The 18,996-nt window shown below is 39.8% G+C and overlaps 1 protein-coding gene across 2 annotated transcripts in view; it reads left to right on the forward strand.

The window, feature by feature from the left end:
• Nucleotides 1–1,594: 1,594 nt before the first annotated feature.
• Nucleotides 1,595–18,996, forward strand: part of LOC128031442 (prospero homeobox protein 1-like) — a 34,176-nt gene continuing 16,774 nt past the window's right edge. Inside the window, exons 1-4 of one of the 2 annotated variants that reach the window (XM_052619706.1) lie at nucleotides 1,595–1,821; nucleotides 4,276–6,070; nucleotides 9,755–9,863; nucleotides 15,537–15,731. In XM_052619706.1, coding sequence (XP_052475666.1) covers nucleotides 4,344–6,070; nucleotides 9,755–9,863; nucleotides 15,537–15,731 — 2,031 coding nt within the window. In that variant the 5' untranslated portion in view covers nucleotides 1,595–1,821; nucleotides 4,276–4,343. The remainder of the gene's footprint in view (nucleotides 1,822–4,275; nucleotides 6,071–9,754; nucleotides 9,864–15,536; nucleotides 15,732–18,996) is intronic. The other variant, XM_052619707.1, reaches the window with a different exon arrangement.

An 18,996-nucleotide genomic window follows, 5' to 3' on the forward strand; every position in this document is an offset into this window, starting at 1 on the left:
GCTTTGGAATGAATGAGACAACTGAAATGTGCTTTGGAGGATTTTTCAATAGCGGATTTTTTTTTCAGGAAACCGCAATTAATTATGTCTGGTATCACATGAACTGCTTGATTTATTCCAGGCTGGCAAATTATAATTTTATTTTGTATCAATAAAGATATTTTTATCATTAGGCTACTCACAACACTCTGCAGGGTCACATCACATTTCGTTCAAATGAAGAGGGGCAAAACTTTTACATTTACGGAGGAAAACGAGTAATGTGCGACGTTTTGCATAAACATTTTAATTTCAACAAAGAGCAGGAACAGCGACTACAGAAAAGTAGGTTAAGGCTTTGAGAAATCTGCTTACATGCTGAAGCACCTGATAGGATGGTGAGAAATCAACATTTGATTGGCTAATGGCTCTCTAAATAATGTGTCCAAATAATCTTATGTTTTTTTTTTTCTTCCATAAAGCAGAACTTTATTTTAGCGTGGTAATTCACATCTATAAGCAAGACAGATGTAAATGCAAGTTAATTGGTAATGTTCACGAGTGCTGCACAGCAACAGTCTGTTTAAATCTTCTGTGCGTAAATCAAACCTAAAGGAACTAGGACAGACACCACTTTTCTATTATAGATATTCAAATGTTCAAGATAGGGACCGAATACATCACACTGGTTATTTTTATAAACTTGCCTTATTTACTGAACATAAAGGCACACATGATGGATATATGCTCTACTTTACAATAAGAACCTCCCAGGTTTTTTTTTTTTTTTTTTTTTTTTTTTTTTTTTGGATAATTTTATAGTTTTATCTCTTGAAGAATAAGTCTGTCTTGCCCTATTCATAACAATTAAATAAAGCATGTCAAAGCTTCAGTATATTCTTCATATGTTGACTGTGAAGGCTAGGAGGAGGTATAAAGTAAAAGCAAGGTATTACGTAGAAAGAAGCCACTAGCTCAAAGACAAGTGAAACTATTTTCACGATCCCATGCACGCACCAGGTCGCGGCTGCGGTCACTTATCGGGGCCCTGGGGCCTGCATACCACATTTCATGATTTTTTTTATTTTTTTATTTATTTTTATTTTTTATTTTTTGAGAATCTTTTTTTTTTTTTTTCAAACATGTAATATAGCTAGCTACTGTTCGCATTTATGAATACATGATGATATAGAAATAATACGAGAGTAATTCGAAAACAAGTTGTTTTTAATTTTCTGTGAAAAAAATATAAAGTGCACTTAATAGTATACATTGGTGCGATTTATATTTCAAATGCATCATGATGAGCATGCATCTACAATAAAGAAGTGTATAAAATTTCAGTCAGCACAAACAGCGCTTGCACATATTGTGAACAATAACTTTAACACAATCCACACAGAGAACATAGGTATTGTTTAAAGAGTGCGTATCCTTACAGACATCCCACAAAGGTCCCCGTATCATTCGCTTTTGCTCGAGCGGAGTCTTCAAACTTCACTTGTTTTGTATTCCTCTAAATCCAGCGGACTGCTCTTATTGGTAGGTGCGAGCGTTACATCACAATGATTATGACGCGCCGTCTTCCTGCTTCCTTCTGCCGTGTCTTAAAGTCAATCTTGTTGGTACCGAGCGCGCGCTCTCAGCCTCCTCCTGGCCGCGTGCGCTGAGACACACAGTTTTCATGCAGAGAGAGGAGCGGCGCACAAGAGCTCGTTCTCTATCTCACTCCCTTCGCTCTTGCTTGTCCTGAGAAATTACAATATTCATCACTGGGCGAACAACCCTCTGTATTCTCTGTTACACTGTCGCGAAGAAGCTCAATTCGCTCTCATCTTCAGAGTAAGTAACCTTGTCATTTGCGCTCGGCTCGCACTGAGTTTTGTTCTACTACGATGACTTTTCATGTGATGCGCTGTTATCGCTTTACCCTTTACGCTCTGCGGTCGCTGTTATTTTAACTTTATCATAAAACCGTGTCATTTTGGAGGGATTGCATCCTTACGTTTTCCTTAAAGTATAAATACGCTCTTGTAATATTGCTTGTAGACTTTGGAGAGGCGACGCAAACATTACGTTCAGTTCTGAACTTGCAGTTTATTCTTCGCGATAGGGCAGTCTGTCTGTCGTGAGGCTTTATGCCGTTTTTACATTTTCTTTATCTTTATTACTTCCGTATGCTTTTTGTCAGGCGTCTGTTGTTTTTATGACAATAACAAATCACCGCGTCATTTACATAGATGCGCTCGCTGAATTTACGGTATCGCGTAAAAATAAAGGTTTCAATAGAAAGGGGTTTCCAGACTGATGTCATAGGAGAATCTTATAAGTTTCACAAAAAGCTTATTATTCATTAGTTGTTTAGAAAGGCTTGCTATACCGCTTTAAAGAGCCATGAAACAGCGACAGTGAAGTGAGGAACCTATCATATCAAGAACTTTTTTGATCAATCATCCAAACTGCAGAAGTACAAAATAATGTTTTTTGATAAGAATGTGGCTATTTGCTGAAACTTCAAAGGTGCTACAAATAACCATTGATGAACGGTTTATTTTTAAGGGTGTACGCTTACATTGAGCCTCTGACTTTTACTGCCACTCCAGCTTGACGCGTTACTTCATCATCATCATCATCGTTTTCTGACGTGAAAGCCAGATACATCAAAGCTTTGCTTCAGTTTACGGGCACATCAAAATCATATGTTTAAGAAAGAATTGCAGGCGTATAAAGACGTGAAGTCTGTTTTAGATGTTGAGTGTCTAAATGAATGTCAAGCACGTGGTTGTTTATATATATAAAAAAAAAAAAATAGGTTTGAGGTGCAATGTATAACACTGTTCCTCTAAAGACGGAGTTTCAATCAGACTCCGATTAAAAAAAAAAAAAAATCATAATTTATTACATTTGTATGACATTAAACTAATGTCGAACTTTCTAACAAAGTATATTTTAAACAATGTATAGTGTTATTTAATGTTTCTTATTAGAAGTTACTGAAAAAAAAAAACTTTTTAGTGTCTAGTGTGACTACATTAATATTTTGACTGTTTAACACAGCAATTGAATCACAATAACCGTGTGATCACATATACATGTAGTTACCCTATGAATTTTATTATCAATTTTATTATTTTATTATTCTTTCTATCACAATTTTTTGGATTTAAGTTGAAATATTTGGAGAGAAAGGGTGCGCATATAGGACGCAATGGCCGTGTGAGGTGAAAGGTGAGGTTTGATCTAAAATTAACATATTTTGTTTCTCGTTTTCTTAACTTGTCAATTGTCTATATTTAGTTACAGCAAAACAATTGTTACAAGTCTTATATGGCGCATGTCACACAATATTAGATATTTATTCAAGATATTTACAAACGACTGTTTGTCATGGCCGTACTGGTCAGTATGAAGACACTATCTCTTTATATAACTGCACTTTTTCTTTTCCAAATAACATTTCATTTGTATGTTTGAAGGAAGTAGTCACGTTATTCAATACCTGCTTAGCAAAGCTGTGCACTTTATGCTCAGTGCGAAATGAAATAGCCTAGTCTATTTAAAGTGCGCTACATTCATAACGAGCAAAGCTACATATTTGCCGTTTTATTATGCACGGAGAACACAAAACGTTTTAACAACCGTTTTTTGTGCCATATATTATGTTGGCCAATCTTAAATCACCATATTATCCATAAAAGGGGCTTGTTTTTAATTCATTTGATCAACCACAAACTGTTTTTGTTCATCCAGAATTTAATTTATGTGGTGTATTATATTTGTTGTATCATTTGTTTTTAATTAGATGGGGGCACATATATGCCTGCTAATCTCCAAAAGATAACATTAAGGCCGCTAGTGTCTTTGCATATATCAACTTTAGCTGTTTTACTGACAGAAAGCAAGAGTACCTCAAAACTTTTGATCAAAACTTAAGTGATCAAAGCCTGCAAGCAGCTATGTGAGCACAATAGTTTCAGGGCATGTCTGGCTAAACACAGAAGTGTGATTTTTAACTGGTTACTGGTTCTTACATGTGAATTCGTTTTTTGGGTGCAATTGTGTGTTTGTTTATTTTTTATTTTTATGACAAGTTTGTAGCAGTTCTTAATTATATACTTATTGCGGTTAAACTCTTTGTCAATTTTTATTTAATAAACTATAGACAGACTTAAAATATTTTGAATACATTCTGTGTCTGTAGAACATTAGTCTATTTCAAATTGCATTTAGCATTGGCCACAAGAAACTTGGAGACATATAAAGAAAATTATTCATCAGTCTTTTCTTTTTGGCTAGGTTCCCAGGGTTCTCGAGCTGTGCCCAGATGACAGGCTTTCAAAGATGGCACAATAACAGTTCCAGTGATGCCTGACCATGACAGCACATCCCTCTTAAGTAGACAAACCAAGAGAAGAAGAGTTGACATAGGAGTGAAGAGGACTGTTGGGCAAGCGTCTGTGGTTTTCGCACGAGCAAAAGCAACCTTTTTTAGTGCCATGAATCCCCACGGCTCCGACCAGGATGTTGAGTGTTCTGTGGTACAGCACGCAGACAGCGAAAAGTCCAACGTGCTTCGCAAGCTGTTGAAGCGGGCGAACTCTTATGAAGACGCTATGATGCCCTTTCCGGGGGCAACCATCATCTCCCAGCTTCTGAAAAACAATTTGACCAAAAATGGAGGCAGTGAGACTAATTTCCAGGGAAGTGGCCTCTCGAGCACTGGTTCAGAGATCCAGCAAGAGGATGCTTGCAGCAATTCCTCACGGGGCAGCCCTCAGGAGTGCCTTTCACCATTCAACAGGCCCTCCATGACCCAATTTGATATAGAGAGGCTAACAGATGAGCATCTTAGGGCCAAAAGAGCCCGAGTGGAGAATATCATCCGTGGGATGAGCCATTCTCCCAGCGTCACGCTCCGTGCAGGTGATAATGAGCGCGAGGGGGCAGCCCAGCCCCCGAGTCCTCGTGAGAACTACCGGGAAAACAAGCGCAAGCAGAAACTGCCACAGCAGCAGCAACAGAGTTTTCAGCAGCTCGTCTCTGCGCGCAAAGAGCAGAAACATGAAGAACGCCGGCAACTGAAACTGCAGCTGGAGGACATGCAGAAGCAGCTCCGGCAACTGCAAGAGAAGTTCTACCAGATTTACGACAGCACTGATTCTGAGAACGACGAAGATGGAAACATCTCCGAAGACAGCATGCGTTCCGACAGAATGGACAATCGTGCCCATGACTCTGTCCCAGATCGCTCCGACAACGAGATGTCTGACGTGGATCCGGGGCACTTCTTGGATCGAGCGTGTGCACTTATTCGAGAGCAGAACATAGTGACAGAGGGGGACAAATCCAAGCGCGATGGGTCACGAGGAAAGAACCAGGGACCAATCTCCATGCATGCAGAGGGCAAACAGCTAGCAGAGACGCTAAAACAGGAGCTCAATACAGCAATGTCCCAGGTAGTGGACACTGTGGTGAAGGTCTTTGCTAAGCCTCCACGCCCAGTTCCTCAGGTTTTCCCACCCCTGCAGATGCCTCCTGATCGTTTCGCAGTCAATGGAGAAAACCCAAACTTCCATACTGCCAACCAGCGCTTGCAATGTTTCGGTGATGTCATCATTCCTAATCCCCTGGACACTTTCGCTAACATGCAGGTGCCCAACTCGAATGACCAAACAGAAGCCCTGCCTTTGGTAGTGAGAAAGAACTCCTCAGATCAGACTGGGTCTCTTCCCACACCTGGGGGTCACCACCATCCCTCCCTCCACCCCTCACACTTATCTTCCGCAATGGGCTTTAGTCCTCCCTCTTTCCGCCATCCTTTCCCCCTTCCTCTAATGGGCTACCCTTTCCAAAGCCCCTTAGGTGCCCCAACAGGGCCTTACCCTGGAAAGGATAGGTCTTCTCCCGAATCTCTGGATCTGTCCAGAGAGACCACCATTCTACGGACCAAGATGTCATCCAACCACCTCAGCCACCATCGTTCCATCTCACCAACACACCCAGGGAATGAAGGCTTGTCCTTGTCCCTCATCAAGTCAGAGTGCGGAGACCTTCAGGACATGTCTGACATCTCCCCATATTCAGGAAGTACAATATCCTTTAAAAAAAAGAAGGGTAAAGCATATTTTGCTTTTTGTATCTCTATTTGTTTAGATTTAAAAAGAAAACTGAGACAGTTCTGATGAGAGTGCAGCTTAAATACCATATGAAAGACAGATATTGAAAGATGTAAACGTCATTTCAATTAATCTCTATTAATTGCCACATTCACAGTCAGTGTTCCTCTAGTAGTACAAAGATTAAAAAGAGCTCAGTGGATGGAGGCTTTTAAGTGTGTCGCTATATGGAGAAGTGGTGAAAGGCCCCGCCGTGGCTAAGATACCTCCCATCTTCTCTGTTCTCACACTATCACAGGGAGACTCACAATAAAACCCCCTCTTTCATCACAGCGCATGCAAGACTTTGTACATAAATGCTCAAAGCAAATCATTATTTCAAAGCCAGGAAGTAAAAGGACAAGTGGGATCCTTTGCTTAGAGGCCCTAGAAAGTTGTGTTAGAAGGATGGTAAAAGACCCCTGTCAGTGAAGGAGCGCTTCATTTAGGAGGATTTATGCTTATTTGGTGTCAAGTGAAGGCAACAGGGGTAAAAATGTCCCTACTGTTAAAAAAATTAATTCTCCTTCATTTGCTTTTAGTTTGCATTATACGTGAGCTAAAAACAACAAAGCCTATTTCTTATTAACACCACCAGCTTGCTTTTGGTAAAGGTACACCGATAGCTGTTGCCTGGTGGTAGGTCTTTTCTTTCTATCCTGTTTCTCTGGTGTGAACAGGTGTTTGCAGGTAGCTGCTTTTCTTTCATCACTTTCCCTCTTTTTAACCTTTAGCCAAATGGCTACGAGATCTTGGATAAGCTTTGAATGAAGTCAAAATGAACAAAACCCAAATGTTCAATATAAAGTATTTGTTTTTATTAAATAGTAACTTTTGAACCTTAAGATTAAATATTACTTTATTTAATTTATTAATTAGATTATTACATAATTTATTAAAATTAACTGGCAAAATAGTTCATCCTAATGATGCAAAGATAATTCACCAAGTAAGCACTCTACAGCTCAGAGAGAATCTATTATTTCTGTAAGTATACTTGCACACCTGCACAGTTGGGACCTGAACAACAACTTCTCAATATTTGCAAAATAGGGTGTTTAATCAAATATGAATTTCTATTCAAATTCTAGAAGAAACAAGCAGCCAATTATCTTCAGCCATGGTCAGTATGATCTTCCTTGTCACGTGCTCTCTTTGCATCTCAAGAAAAATAGCCTTGTTCAGTTTCCCCCATCATTTGCATATAGAGAGACCGAACAGCTCTGGCACAGGGCTGTTGTAAGAATGGGGTGGGGGTGGGCGGCAGGTGAAGCCAGTTTGCATGTCTAATATATTAGATGAGGACAGAGGTTCATGGTTGCACTAGCTCCAAGCTCAAGTGCTGAGGCAGCTATTGCACATAGATTCAGGTTTCATCAATTAAAGCGAAGCAAAGAAAACGTGCACAATGAATACATCGCTCAGATCACTTTTCAAACTCGGTTGCCAAAGTGGTTTAATAAAAGACCTTCTCAATTTCAAAATCACTCTGCCAGTGAAATGACACGGTTCGAGTCAGTTCTAAATGATACATTTTTATGGCAAAAGATTGTCAAGTGATTCATCAAATTATTTTATTTTTTTCCAGCCGACAATCTGGAAAAGCTTTCTATTCTATTTTTCTAAGCAAGAGCTAAAGTCTCTGCTGTAGTACATTTGTTGCTCTAATCTTTCATATTGCTGAACAGATGTCTAGCATTAATTTATGGATTTAGCATCCCTATGTCCTTTTTCCCTCCTTTCTCTCCTTACACCTGGCTGTTGGATCACATTTCACTAGTTATTGTCTCCCTTACATGCAACATGCTTAATACAAAACCAGACCTAAAAACGCCCGATGATGCTGTGCATCTATGGTGGCGTTGTTTATGTAGTATCTCATTTGGCTATAAACCACAGCTGCCCCATTTTTCTCCTCCCCTGAAATACTTCATATTCATGTTTGCATTATGTCCTTCATTCATGTTGACTATGGACTGGCTTGTCTTACACTGAGTGGGCCAGTGTTTACTCAGTCTATTTTGTCATTTCACATACTTGCGTATCCTAGAAACAGCTGTATTTTTCTTGGAAGTCAGGTCTACTTGTAGGAAATGTGCATTAGTTGAGTCAAGCCTCGTCGAGTCATCCTCAACGCATTGTTCCCAAGTTCTACGACAATTTGATTCATTTAAAAGTAAATGTCTTGAATGTTAATGGCACTGAGTAATGAGATACCTGGGATTTATGAATGTTGTTAACAGCACCAGAGGAAGGGCAGAATGAACTGATGTAATCGTTGCTCTGTAAATACTGTGTAGAGATTGAACAGTGGCAACTGCGAACGCTTCCTCACTGCTTTCAGTGTGCGACGCCCATTAGATTAAGAGCATCTCAATGCGATCAATCTATTGAAGAAAAAAAAAAACTATGAAGGTGTTTATCAGCCCTCTCATTCCAGACTCCAACAAGGCCTATTATTCGCTCCATTTCATGAAGAAGCACTTTTGAGAGGCGGCCCCGCTGCTTGAGCTTTTCCCTTCTCTTGGTTTTTAAATGAGCCTTTAGGTCCTTGAAAAATCTGACTTGTTGTGAAAAAGACAGCTTAACTCTCTCTCTCTCCCTCCCTCACTGTCAATCACTGCTGTTATTTGCTGTATGCATTATGACAGATGGTATGAAAGAGAGTAATGCTCTTTTGGTCTTCCCTATCAGCCTAATGGAGGTCACCTAGGGTTCTCCTTCTCTCCTCCTCTCTTGGCAGAAAGAACACGTCAATCTACATAAACACCATTACTAAAGAGGCTCACTGTTGGAAATTGCACGGACAGTAAATTCTTATCGTTCCTTAAATGTTGATGAATTTTTTGTTGTTCTTGTATCTTGCAAACCATAGTGACTGTTCCAGCCCTTATGTTTTACATAACAGACACAGTAAGGTACCGTTTTCATTGCGAGCTGCCATGATGGTGCCATGCTTTATAGTGAAGGGGGGTAGGCGAGTGCTGGGTGAGTCTCTTAATTGACCTTGTGGGGGCCCATTGATTTAGCCCCACATGCATCTTCATTTCTGATAAATTATAAAGCCGTTAATTTGCAGAGGAAATGGCTGGGCCAGTCTGGAGCGCAGATGTGGCTAAAGCCGGCCTAACTGGCAGAGTGGAGGCTGTGCCAGGAGGCTCAGGGTGGACGGTTGGGGGCTGGGGCTAATTGTAATGGGTAGATGGCTCTGGTTAGCCACAGTCTCTCCTGGGACCCCCCTCAGCTGCCCTCTGTTTACCAATCTAGAGGGCAGTGCCACCTCCAGATAAATAGCATTTTATTGGGATAAGCAGACGATAATTGACTTGCAATGCTACATTGACTGGGATTGTGTTGGTGTTAATATGAAGTCATCAGAAAATGTAAATAATTGGGGATATTTCGATTTTCACAGTTTGCAGTGAAGTAATTATTAGTTTTGTGATAAATATATAAAATATGTAAGGTTGGCTGACTTGGTTGGGTATCTTTTTATACTTATCTACTGTTTTGTATATTTTATTTAACATTCTAAATAACTTAGATTCTAAATAGTTTACTATCTGTGAATGTCTAAAAAATATTCTATTTAAAAAAAATTCCTTGACCTTTAAATTTCAAATCCAAGAAGGGCTTTCTCCGAACCATCTAAAGAAGGCCAAGCTGATGTTCTTCTACGCACGCTACCCCAGCTCCAACATGCTGAAGATGTTCTTCTCAGACGTGAAGGTGAGTTTGCCGTTGACCGTTAACAATGTCGTGTGAAGTAGCGCTGTCCCACCAGTCCAGATGGATCCCAAACAGACGGCCAGCTCCCCCACCCTCCACCCCCCAATTAAAATAACTGGCCTTAATCTCCGAGTGGAGAACAACACGGCATAACATAAGTCCCACTTTCCCTTTTACTCACTTACGCTTTCATTTTAAACATTGATTTTGAGATTACGGTTTTTACTTTTTTTTTTTTTTTTTTTTTTTTTTTGCTAAGCAAGCACAGACAACCAGTCTCTGTTTCTGTTAAGTTTTTGGGATGATAATTTCCGAGAGTTCCCATCCCCAACTGATCTGTGAAAGTGGGAGGTAGAGGGTGATAAGAGCTGAGAAAATAAGAGGTTCCGCAGAAACGAACAAGCGAAAGCGGGTGGGGACGGGGAGGCGGAGGGAAACAACAAACAAAATGAGCACAACAACACGAACAAAACAATGGCAGCGATTGTCTTTTATTTACAACTTAATTTGTTGTTGATGCATCGTACAGGGAGCATACGGAGGAGAAATAATGTGACAGATTCAGGCCACATTATTTAAATGAGGAGAGCATGGTCCTCTCACTCCCAGCTGCCCCTGTCCCGGGTCCAGGGTGACCACCTCATCCTCACACACATGCTTCTGTTGCATCCATCTAAATCTGCCAGCAGCTTAATACTCATGAGAACGTACTCCCATTCATCGCTCGCTGTCAGCACGTATGCTCCAATAGGAAATTATATAATTTAATACCTATAAAATAATGTGAATGTAATTTTTTAGAACCCAATATATTTAGAGACAGTACTTTAGTTTTGTTTTTGTTTTTTTACCTAATTTTTTTTTTTTTTTTTGACTTATGAAAACCTAAAAACTAATTAATAATTCAACTAATTCATTTTATTTTGTACCTTCAGCCACAAAACAGAAAGTTAATCAAAGCCTTAAATTAAAGACGGCCCAGTTTTAATTCCCCTTTAGACAAGGCTGTGAAATTCTGTACACATTAAATTAACATTTTCCATAACAAGGTCAGTGTCCTGGGAGAGATGGTTTTTTAGGGCTGCTTAAGCAGAAGGGAACAATGGGTGGCATGTGTTTGTTAGATCAACTATTATGTATGTAAGGGAATTAAGCATAAATTACTGACTAATTACGGCTGTATAAGCCCACGAAAGTTACAGGAATTAGTGATTAAAGACGTTTAGGCATCATAATGATGGGATTTAAATAGGAAATAATGACTGTGGGAAATAGGTTGACTTGACAACTGTTTTACCTAAATTGTCTGTAATCGGATGATAAAAAATAAATTAAAAAATAGAGTGAATATTTAATGGCCTAATTAAAATGTAGAATTAACTCTTTGAAAAATAAATGTCTAATAAAAGTTTTAAAAATCAATTAAAAAAATATAAAATTAAAAAATAATATAATAGTAATTATTATTTAATTTTTTTGCATGCTATAAAGAGAGAGATAGAGAGAGAGTCAAGGCTGTACAGTTCAACTATAAATGTTAGAAGTGTGAGTCAAAGAGAATTTGACTTTAATCATGTTGGTGGTGATAGATTAGAGGTTAGTCAGGAAGAGGAAGCTGCTTCTTACAGGTAGTGCATCAGAAAGGGAGAACATTTCCCACTAATGACTTCACATGGTCATAAAGAGTTTAAGACAGCCTCCCTTCACAGGAAAGCAACAGGAAACTGTGACAATCGACTGATTTTAGTTCTTATGGATAATAGTTTTGTCTCTCCTCAACATCTCTTTTTCATATTTGTTCCTTGACCTGTTATCCGTTATCACGTTTATAGAACACACTCACTGTGATTGTGATGGGTGATTTACTGCCAAACTACGATGTTCATCCTTTACACCTCACTCGCCCCCTGTATTTCTTCCCTATTTGATCACCATAAATCCCATATGGCATATTCGCATTACTTTGTGCACTGAGAGGTGGTCTACTGGCCTGGTTACAGTAGCCTTTGAGGGCTAAATAAGAAAGGGTCAAAGGTTAAGAGGAGTATTAGCAATAAGGAGGTGTGACACTGATTATGAGCAGTCAAAGCAAGTATGAACCGGGCTTATGTCACCCCGAAAGGGTCAAGGCATATACGACAGCTCCAGCAAGGTCAACTATAGGTCAGGGAAATTATTTTAGCCACTCAGGATTTATCACAGGGCTGCCTGACTGCCTTTAAACATACAGCATACCATTTAGCATTAACAGCCGAATATCAAGTAACCTACTGGGGCACTTAGCTTACTTCCCCCTATAGAGCTCAACTTTTCCCAGATTCACAATCTAAGTGCATGCTGTGTGTGAGGTGGTGGAGGGGGGACTTAAAATGCACAGACCCCCATATAAGTAGCGTCCCCACCAGGCGTGTGTGAAAGCCTGTATTGTCCATGGCTAACAGAGGAAACGTGTGGAGTGACAGGTCAAGTCTTCCCCCGGTGGAATAATCTTTCACAGGCCCATGAGCAAGAGTGTGTGAAACACTCTCAATCCTGCATGATGTTCTCTGAGTCAACTGCTGCCCGGATACATCACGGACGTCAGACTGATTTGTTTTATGAATCTTTTGAGCGTGCTCATTGGATATATAAGGTTTTTTTGTGGGGGTAGAGAATAACAGGATGGATGTCCCATGGGAAGCATTGAGTTTGGTGTTCTTAGAACAGTACTGGAAATTACGTCCAGAATGAAATTTTTTTTTTTTTTTTTGTTTTTTTTTATTAAACTAGCATGTTTGTGCAGGTGTAGATTTTTACACATACAGAAGCATCTTGCTGATTGAAAGTGCAAGTGGATTGTGATTGCAATCCAATAATAATTATAATAAAAATCCTAATAAATCCTCAATAAAATCCTAATAAAGCTGCACAGTTATTGTAATTGAAAACTTTTCAACTACACATTCAAGTCAAAATTTCTTCTGGACAGAATTTCTTCTAGAAAAGTTAAGTCAATTAGTTATGATGATTGGATTATTTCAAATATATATAACAATTCAGTATCAAAACAGTTTTGTAGTTTTTATAATAATAATAATAATAATTCATTTTAATAATGAATAATCATTTATTTTATTTGTATGGCACTCTTCATATTACATATTGTTTCAGAGCAGCTTCACAAAAAATGTTTCAATGTTACAGTCAGAAATAATAATAATAATAGTAATTTTGTTTAGAGCACTTGAGTGAGGACTTTCACTAGTTCTCCTGAAAACGAAATATATAGGTCTATGAATTACAACGTCAACACTTTAAAAACTTTTTAAAAAGTTACTTGTTAGCTTGAGTCAAAAAACATATTGTTCAAAAGGAACTCATCTAACTTTCTCTCCCAAATGAGTGTTTTTTATTTTTTTATTTTTTGTGCTACAACGTATCAGTGTTTTGTTTTTTTGTTGTTGTTGTTTTTTTTCATGGGGTGGCTGAGAACTGAGAGAGCTAGACTGGTTATTTCTGTTTGACAAGCAGATGACATGATCCTTAATTGCTGAGTTGTCACGTTCCAGCAACGCAGCTCCATTGTCCCCCGAATCTCTGGTATTTCTATTCGGCAACAATGCTTTTTAAATCTCCCTTTATACAGCGCTGCCAAACGATGTCATGCGGACTTACTTTTCTGCGCTCTCCATTATGTCATCCACTAGCCATTCTAGAAAAAAATTCCCCCCTCTCTCGCCTTTTAGCCGTCTCTTCTGCAAGCCCCACTCAGATGAGACAATGTCTTATGACAATAGAAGAGCCTAATCTCCATGTCAAAGCAATTTTCATTCCCCAGTGAGCAGTCTGCTATCATTTTGTAATGTTTTGTTTTTTATTCTAAAAGAATTAAGGGGGTGGTGGGGGGCTGGAGTAAGTCGTCACGGGGCCGGGGGTCTTTATCTCAGTGTCTGGAAATTTGGACAGTGCATTTTGCTCTTCAGATAAAGCGGAAAAAAGAAGCCCCTTGAGTTCAGTAGATCCTAATAGGTTTAACGTCTATTGAAACAGGGGTAAGTGAGAGATCAGATAGCCTTGCTTCTTTGGTTGTTCTTTTTTTCACCTCTTTCTTTCTTTCCTTCTTTTCAACCTCTGTTCTCGCTCACTGTTAGGCTGAAATAAGGCAGAGGCGACACACAGGCCAAATGTATAATTCTTGGATAGGTTAAGTACATGTTTGAACTTCTGCAGACTGATGCCTCGGGATGACGACTTAATCATTTTCGGCTGAATTATGGGAGAAGAACTCTCACGGTGGCGCGGTAATTATGCTCTCGGCTGGCCTTTTGGGGAAACCTATCAAGCCGTCGTGGCTTCTGACTCTTTCTCCAACTCGGATTCCCTGCTACGATTTCTCATTCACATTATTATCTTACATTTGCAAGCATGGAGAAAAGTTTCTACACGGTAATTACATTGACCCTCAGAAAACACGGTCGCCCTCCACCCTCTTTGTTCCTTGCCCTTCCTCTTTTTTTTTTCTCCTTATGCTCAATCTCTCTCTCTCCTCAGCTGTCATCTAAACAGAGACCTGCATGTTCTCATGGCCACAGATAGATAAGTGCTCGCTGTTGATTTTTGATTAATGCTCTTTAGAGATATGGAAGGGGAGGCAAAGGCAATGAAGGTTTGACGAACACCCGTAATGACAAAAGGCAGGAGGCTGCATGTCAGAGCAGCCAACAGAAAGCCCGCTGGATTTATAGCTTTTAACTTGGCTGAATTCAACTCAGCTGTCCTGTACATTCACACTCTTGGCAGCCGCAGCTTTCGCACACACACATGAACATACACACGTAGCTGCACACACACAGAAAGGACCAAAGGCTGTCACACAGGTCATTCGCTGAGGTCGTGGGGCAAGTACACAGGGCAAACAGAGTACTGTGTATTTACTGGTCTAGGATCTGGTGCTCCAAATATAGCTCCCACAACAGTGTACGAAAGCCAGCTTTGAGCTGCCGAGCTCAACTATTCAACTAGAGCTGTACTTGTTGCAAGGTTTTTAATGGAATTTTGATTTCTTCACTCAGTTTCACTCTTTACTTGATCACTTACTTCACTCGATTATTAATGTGGGGGAAAAAACCTGAGGCATGTCGGCATTAATTCGGCTATATGTAAATTAGCTTTTACTGCATTACAAGCTACAATCTACTCAGCCCTGAACTGTTTGCATTTGCGCACAACAGCAAATATCTGCACCGACCGTGTAAGACTTGTTGAAAAAAAAAAAAAAAAAAGCCTGACCAATCTGTCTCAGCTACGGGTTTGTTTGCTTACCCATCATCCTCAAGGACAATGTGTAGTACACACGTTTGTAGAAACAAATGCCTTATCTGTTGTCTTGACATGTGGTCTCACTGGCTAACCATATTAGAACACCTGATGTTACGATTTCTCAATAAAAACAGACTAAAGATTGAAATTGTAGGAGCCTTCTGGAGTAAATAATAAAAAACAGTTCTAATAAAATAATATGATATATTATGGAACAAAAAATCAACAATTACTAAATTTCTTTAAAATAAATAAATGTACTGATATGTACTGAGCACAAATGCACTATAATGAATATCAAATGAATTTCTCTGTGCTGAACCTACTGGAACAAAAATTACAAGTGTTTCTCTTTTCCCCCTTTCTCTCTCGAAGTTCAACCGCTGCATCACATCTCAGCTGATCAAGTGGTTCAGTAACTTCCGTGAGTTCTACTACATCCAGATGGAGAAATTCGCTCGGCAGGCCATCAACGACGGCATAACAGGGGCAGACGAGCTGAGCGTGAGCCGGGACTGCGAGCTTTTCCGCGCTCTTAACATGCACTACAACAAGGCCAACGATTTTGAGGTGAGCCCTCGTCCGTTACCTGTGGTTCACGCTTCTAAGTGACTGCATTCACCTTATCAGACTACACTGTATTGTAAGGTGAGATACATGCAGTGATGCAAAAGGCATTACTTTGAATCTCAAGGCTTTAAAATGAATACAGCTAAATGATCTCTTTATATGATTAGACAATGAATGGCAAGCTGTTCATCCAATAAGCCCCACCCCTTTGCTCCCCCTGTTTGCAATACTCCTGGGGTAAAGTGAACAAGAATTTTCTCTCTTTTTTTTTTTTGGCTGAAACACAGTCATGCATCTGTCGGTTTGATGAGGCAGACAGGGAGCAATGCTTCAGGCCCAAGTGTCCTTGTCAAATACAATTTGCAAAGCTCACATTTAGCGTTCAGCTCACTATCAATATCTGCCCACTGGGACTCTGGTCATTCAGACACTATCCTTACAACATCATCATCATTTAGCTGACTATTAGCAAAAATCTGCCCCCTTCCCCCTCCCCTCCCTTTCATTTAGATCAGGTCAAAGCCAAGGTTTATTGTGATTGCAGGTACGGAGAATGTGGCGCGCCACACCTTTCGCGACCAGGAAGATATTTAGGGACATGATCCCTATTTTCATATATAAATGCAAGATTTGCATGGCTGTGGAAGAAAGTGCAGGGCACCATGAATAAGACTGTTGTTGGTAGAGAAGTCGAACCGAGGGAGAGATTGTTTTGCATATCAAGAGCCACAAAGGCTGCACAGGTGTACAAGCAGGACAGCCTAAAAAATTTTCCCAAATGCTCATTTTCCATGCAAGGAAAACTCGATCTATAATGCAAATTTTAGCTCCCTGGTCTGTTCCTTTTTTCCTACCGGGCCAACTCACCTCTTGTCGTGTCTCTCTAGCGTGCGATGATATCCCACAGCAAGTCTGTGCCGCAGAGAGAGGTCACACAACCTTTAGCGGTGCAAAGGGACACTTCATGCTGAGGCTTTTTTGTACTAAATTTTCTCTTCTCCACCTGTCAGACTGTGAGGCATGAAACTGGAACCCTTGCCGATTCAGCAAGTCGCTCTTTCTGCCAAATTTAGCATCATCAAAGTTCCACCTTGCTAGCTCCTCCTGAATGAATATACCCTCTGTTGTGCTGATCGTTTGATGTTAATCTAGTCTGTCAATGTGCACCAGTAATGTGCTTCCTCCTCCTTTGAGACTTTCTTTTTTGTTGTTGGGCCCTGTCATTTCTCTCTCCCTCTCTTTGATTGCACTTCCTTTCGCTGCCTTGTGTCTTTTCATCCCTCTTCGAACGTACTCACCCCTCACTTTCCCATTACAAAGTTTTTAATGGCATAATTGTCACATTCCTCATGGTGGAATGAGCAAAGGCCATAATTAAAGGAGCTTCATTAAATGCCTTCAATGCACTTGTGTTGTGTGTTCACCAAGCTTGCTCTTTTCTTTCAAGTTGTTTATCCTTCATTCGGCTCCTCCTCCATCGTGCTGTCTCGATGCGCCGTCATTTCCCTCCTAATTACTGCTCTGTTTGTCTTAGCTGGACAATGACACAAATGAACACAATCAAGGACATTTGCATAGACACAGCTTATGATGTCCAGACTCTGAAACCTCCCCCCACCCCCCGGCCCCAAAAAACAAGTTAAGCTTCCTTTCTCGTCTTTTCTCCTAAATGTGACAACCAGCAATGTGACAAGTGTTATCTCTTATGTACAAAGCAGATGTGATCAAACCTAACAGGCCTGCTTAATTGTTGTCTGGGAACATCATTTGTCTATCCTGCGAAGCTAAATGAACATATTAGAATGATATTATATTAAAGTTTTAGTTTACTTAAACATGAAAATTTGGTCACTATTTACACTCCCCATGTCCTTCTGAACCAGTATACTGTTATTTTTTTATTTTTTATTTCATGGATCCAAAAAGAAGTGTTTTTGAAGGGTCTTCAAGCAGCTCTTTTCAAAAAACAAGAATTCATTGACAGGATACAAAAAAGGAACCATAAAAATTGTCCATGATCCATAAGTCTTCTGAAGTCTCGCGTTGTGTGTGGAACAGACTCAATTTACATTGTTATTCACTGAAAATCTTACAATTTGCAGCCATTAAACCATATTCTACATGAACTGTTGAACTGTCAGTGAAATTTAAAATGTTGACATGATATTTCTGAAAAAAAAAAAATTATTGTCAGTGCATAATAATTTATATTTATTGTCAGTGCATAACTTCTCATATAAGGCTAGTGTATGGCTCCTGAAGACTTGGACTATAGACCAAGAGTCATATGGACCACTTTTATGGTGTTTTTTCTTCTATTTTGAATTTATATGGAAAAGAGCTGCATAAACATTCTTCAAAAAAAAATTTTTCTGGTTTACTGAAAACTGGAGTGCGATCACATCCACATCCAGCAACAACAAAGTTGCTGAAAATGTAATCGTAGAAAGAAAGTGAACACCTGCAGAGTTACGCATTGTTAGCCAAAGTGGCGTTTCCTGGCCCTGTAATTGTGGCATCTGGTTCTCAGGAGCCGTCTTCGCTCCATTGAAGAGTTCTAAGGGGGGTGGGGTCCAAGGGCTCCACTGGGAAAAGAAGACATTTTTATGACGGCTCTGGGAAGGTTTCATCTTTCGGCCACAAAATAGTTTAAGGCTCTTCTGTCAAAACCCCTTGTGTGAACCCCCCCAACTTATCCCAGACCAGCCTTGTCTTCAGTCCTCATACCATTTTCTGGCTGACGTGAGCAGAGAGTAGGCTTAGTCTCTCTTTCTTTGGTCCCTGTGATCTCTGAGCCTTTTTGAAAAAGTGTTGGTGGCTATATACCCACAGCATGCTCACACAGACCTCCTTTGACTTCAAGTTCTCGAACTGGTATCTTCAGGCTATCAGGTGTCCGTGGCTATTATCGCACTGAGTGAATGAAACTTTAAAACTTTGTTTGTTTCTCGCTCGTAGTTTTGTCTGTGTGGTGAAATCCCAAGGTTAAAAAGATACTGTTATAGCTGAGGGAATACTTAAAGGTGAAGTGTGTAATTTCTACCGCCGCTAGCGTCAACAAACGGAACTGCTAAATTAATGGCTTTAATAAAAAATAAAAAAAACTCACCTGCCATTGGTCGATCAAGCAGATAGCACCACCCACAACACGTGCTATTGGTTGATTCAGTGTTGCTGTTGTCAGGTTTTGCAAATGAACAGAGCCACAGTGTTTATACTTTTACAGAAAATCTGAAATTAAAAGTTAGCAAACGGCAATTTAAGG

The sequence above is a fragment of the Carassius gibelio genome, chromosome A17 (assembly GCF_023724105.1).
Source record: "Carassius gibelio isolate Cgi1373 ecotype wild population from Czech Republic chromosome A17, carGib1.2-hapl.c, whole genome shotgun sequence".
NCBI classification, from domain to species: Eukaryota; Metazoa; Chordata; class Actinopteri; order Cypriniformes; family Cyprinidae; genus Carassius; species Carassius gibelio.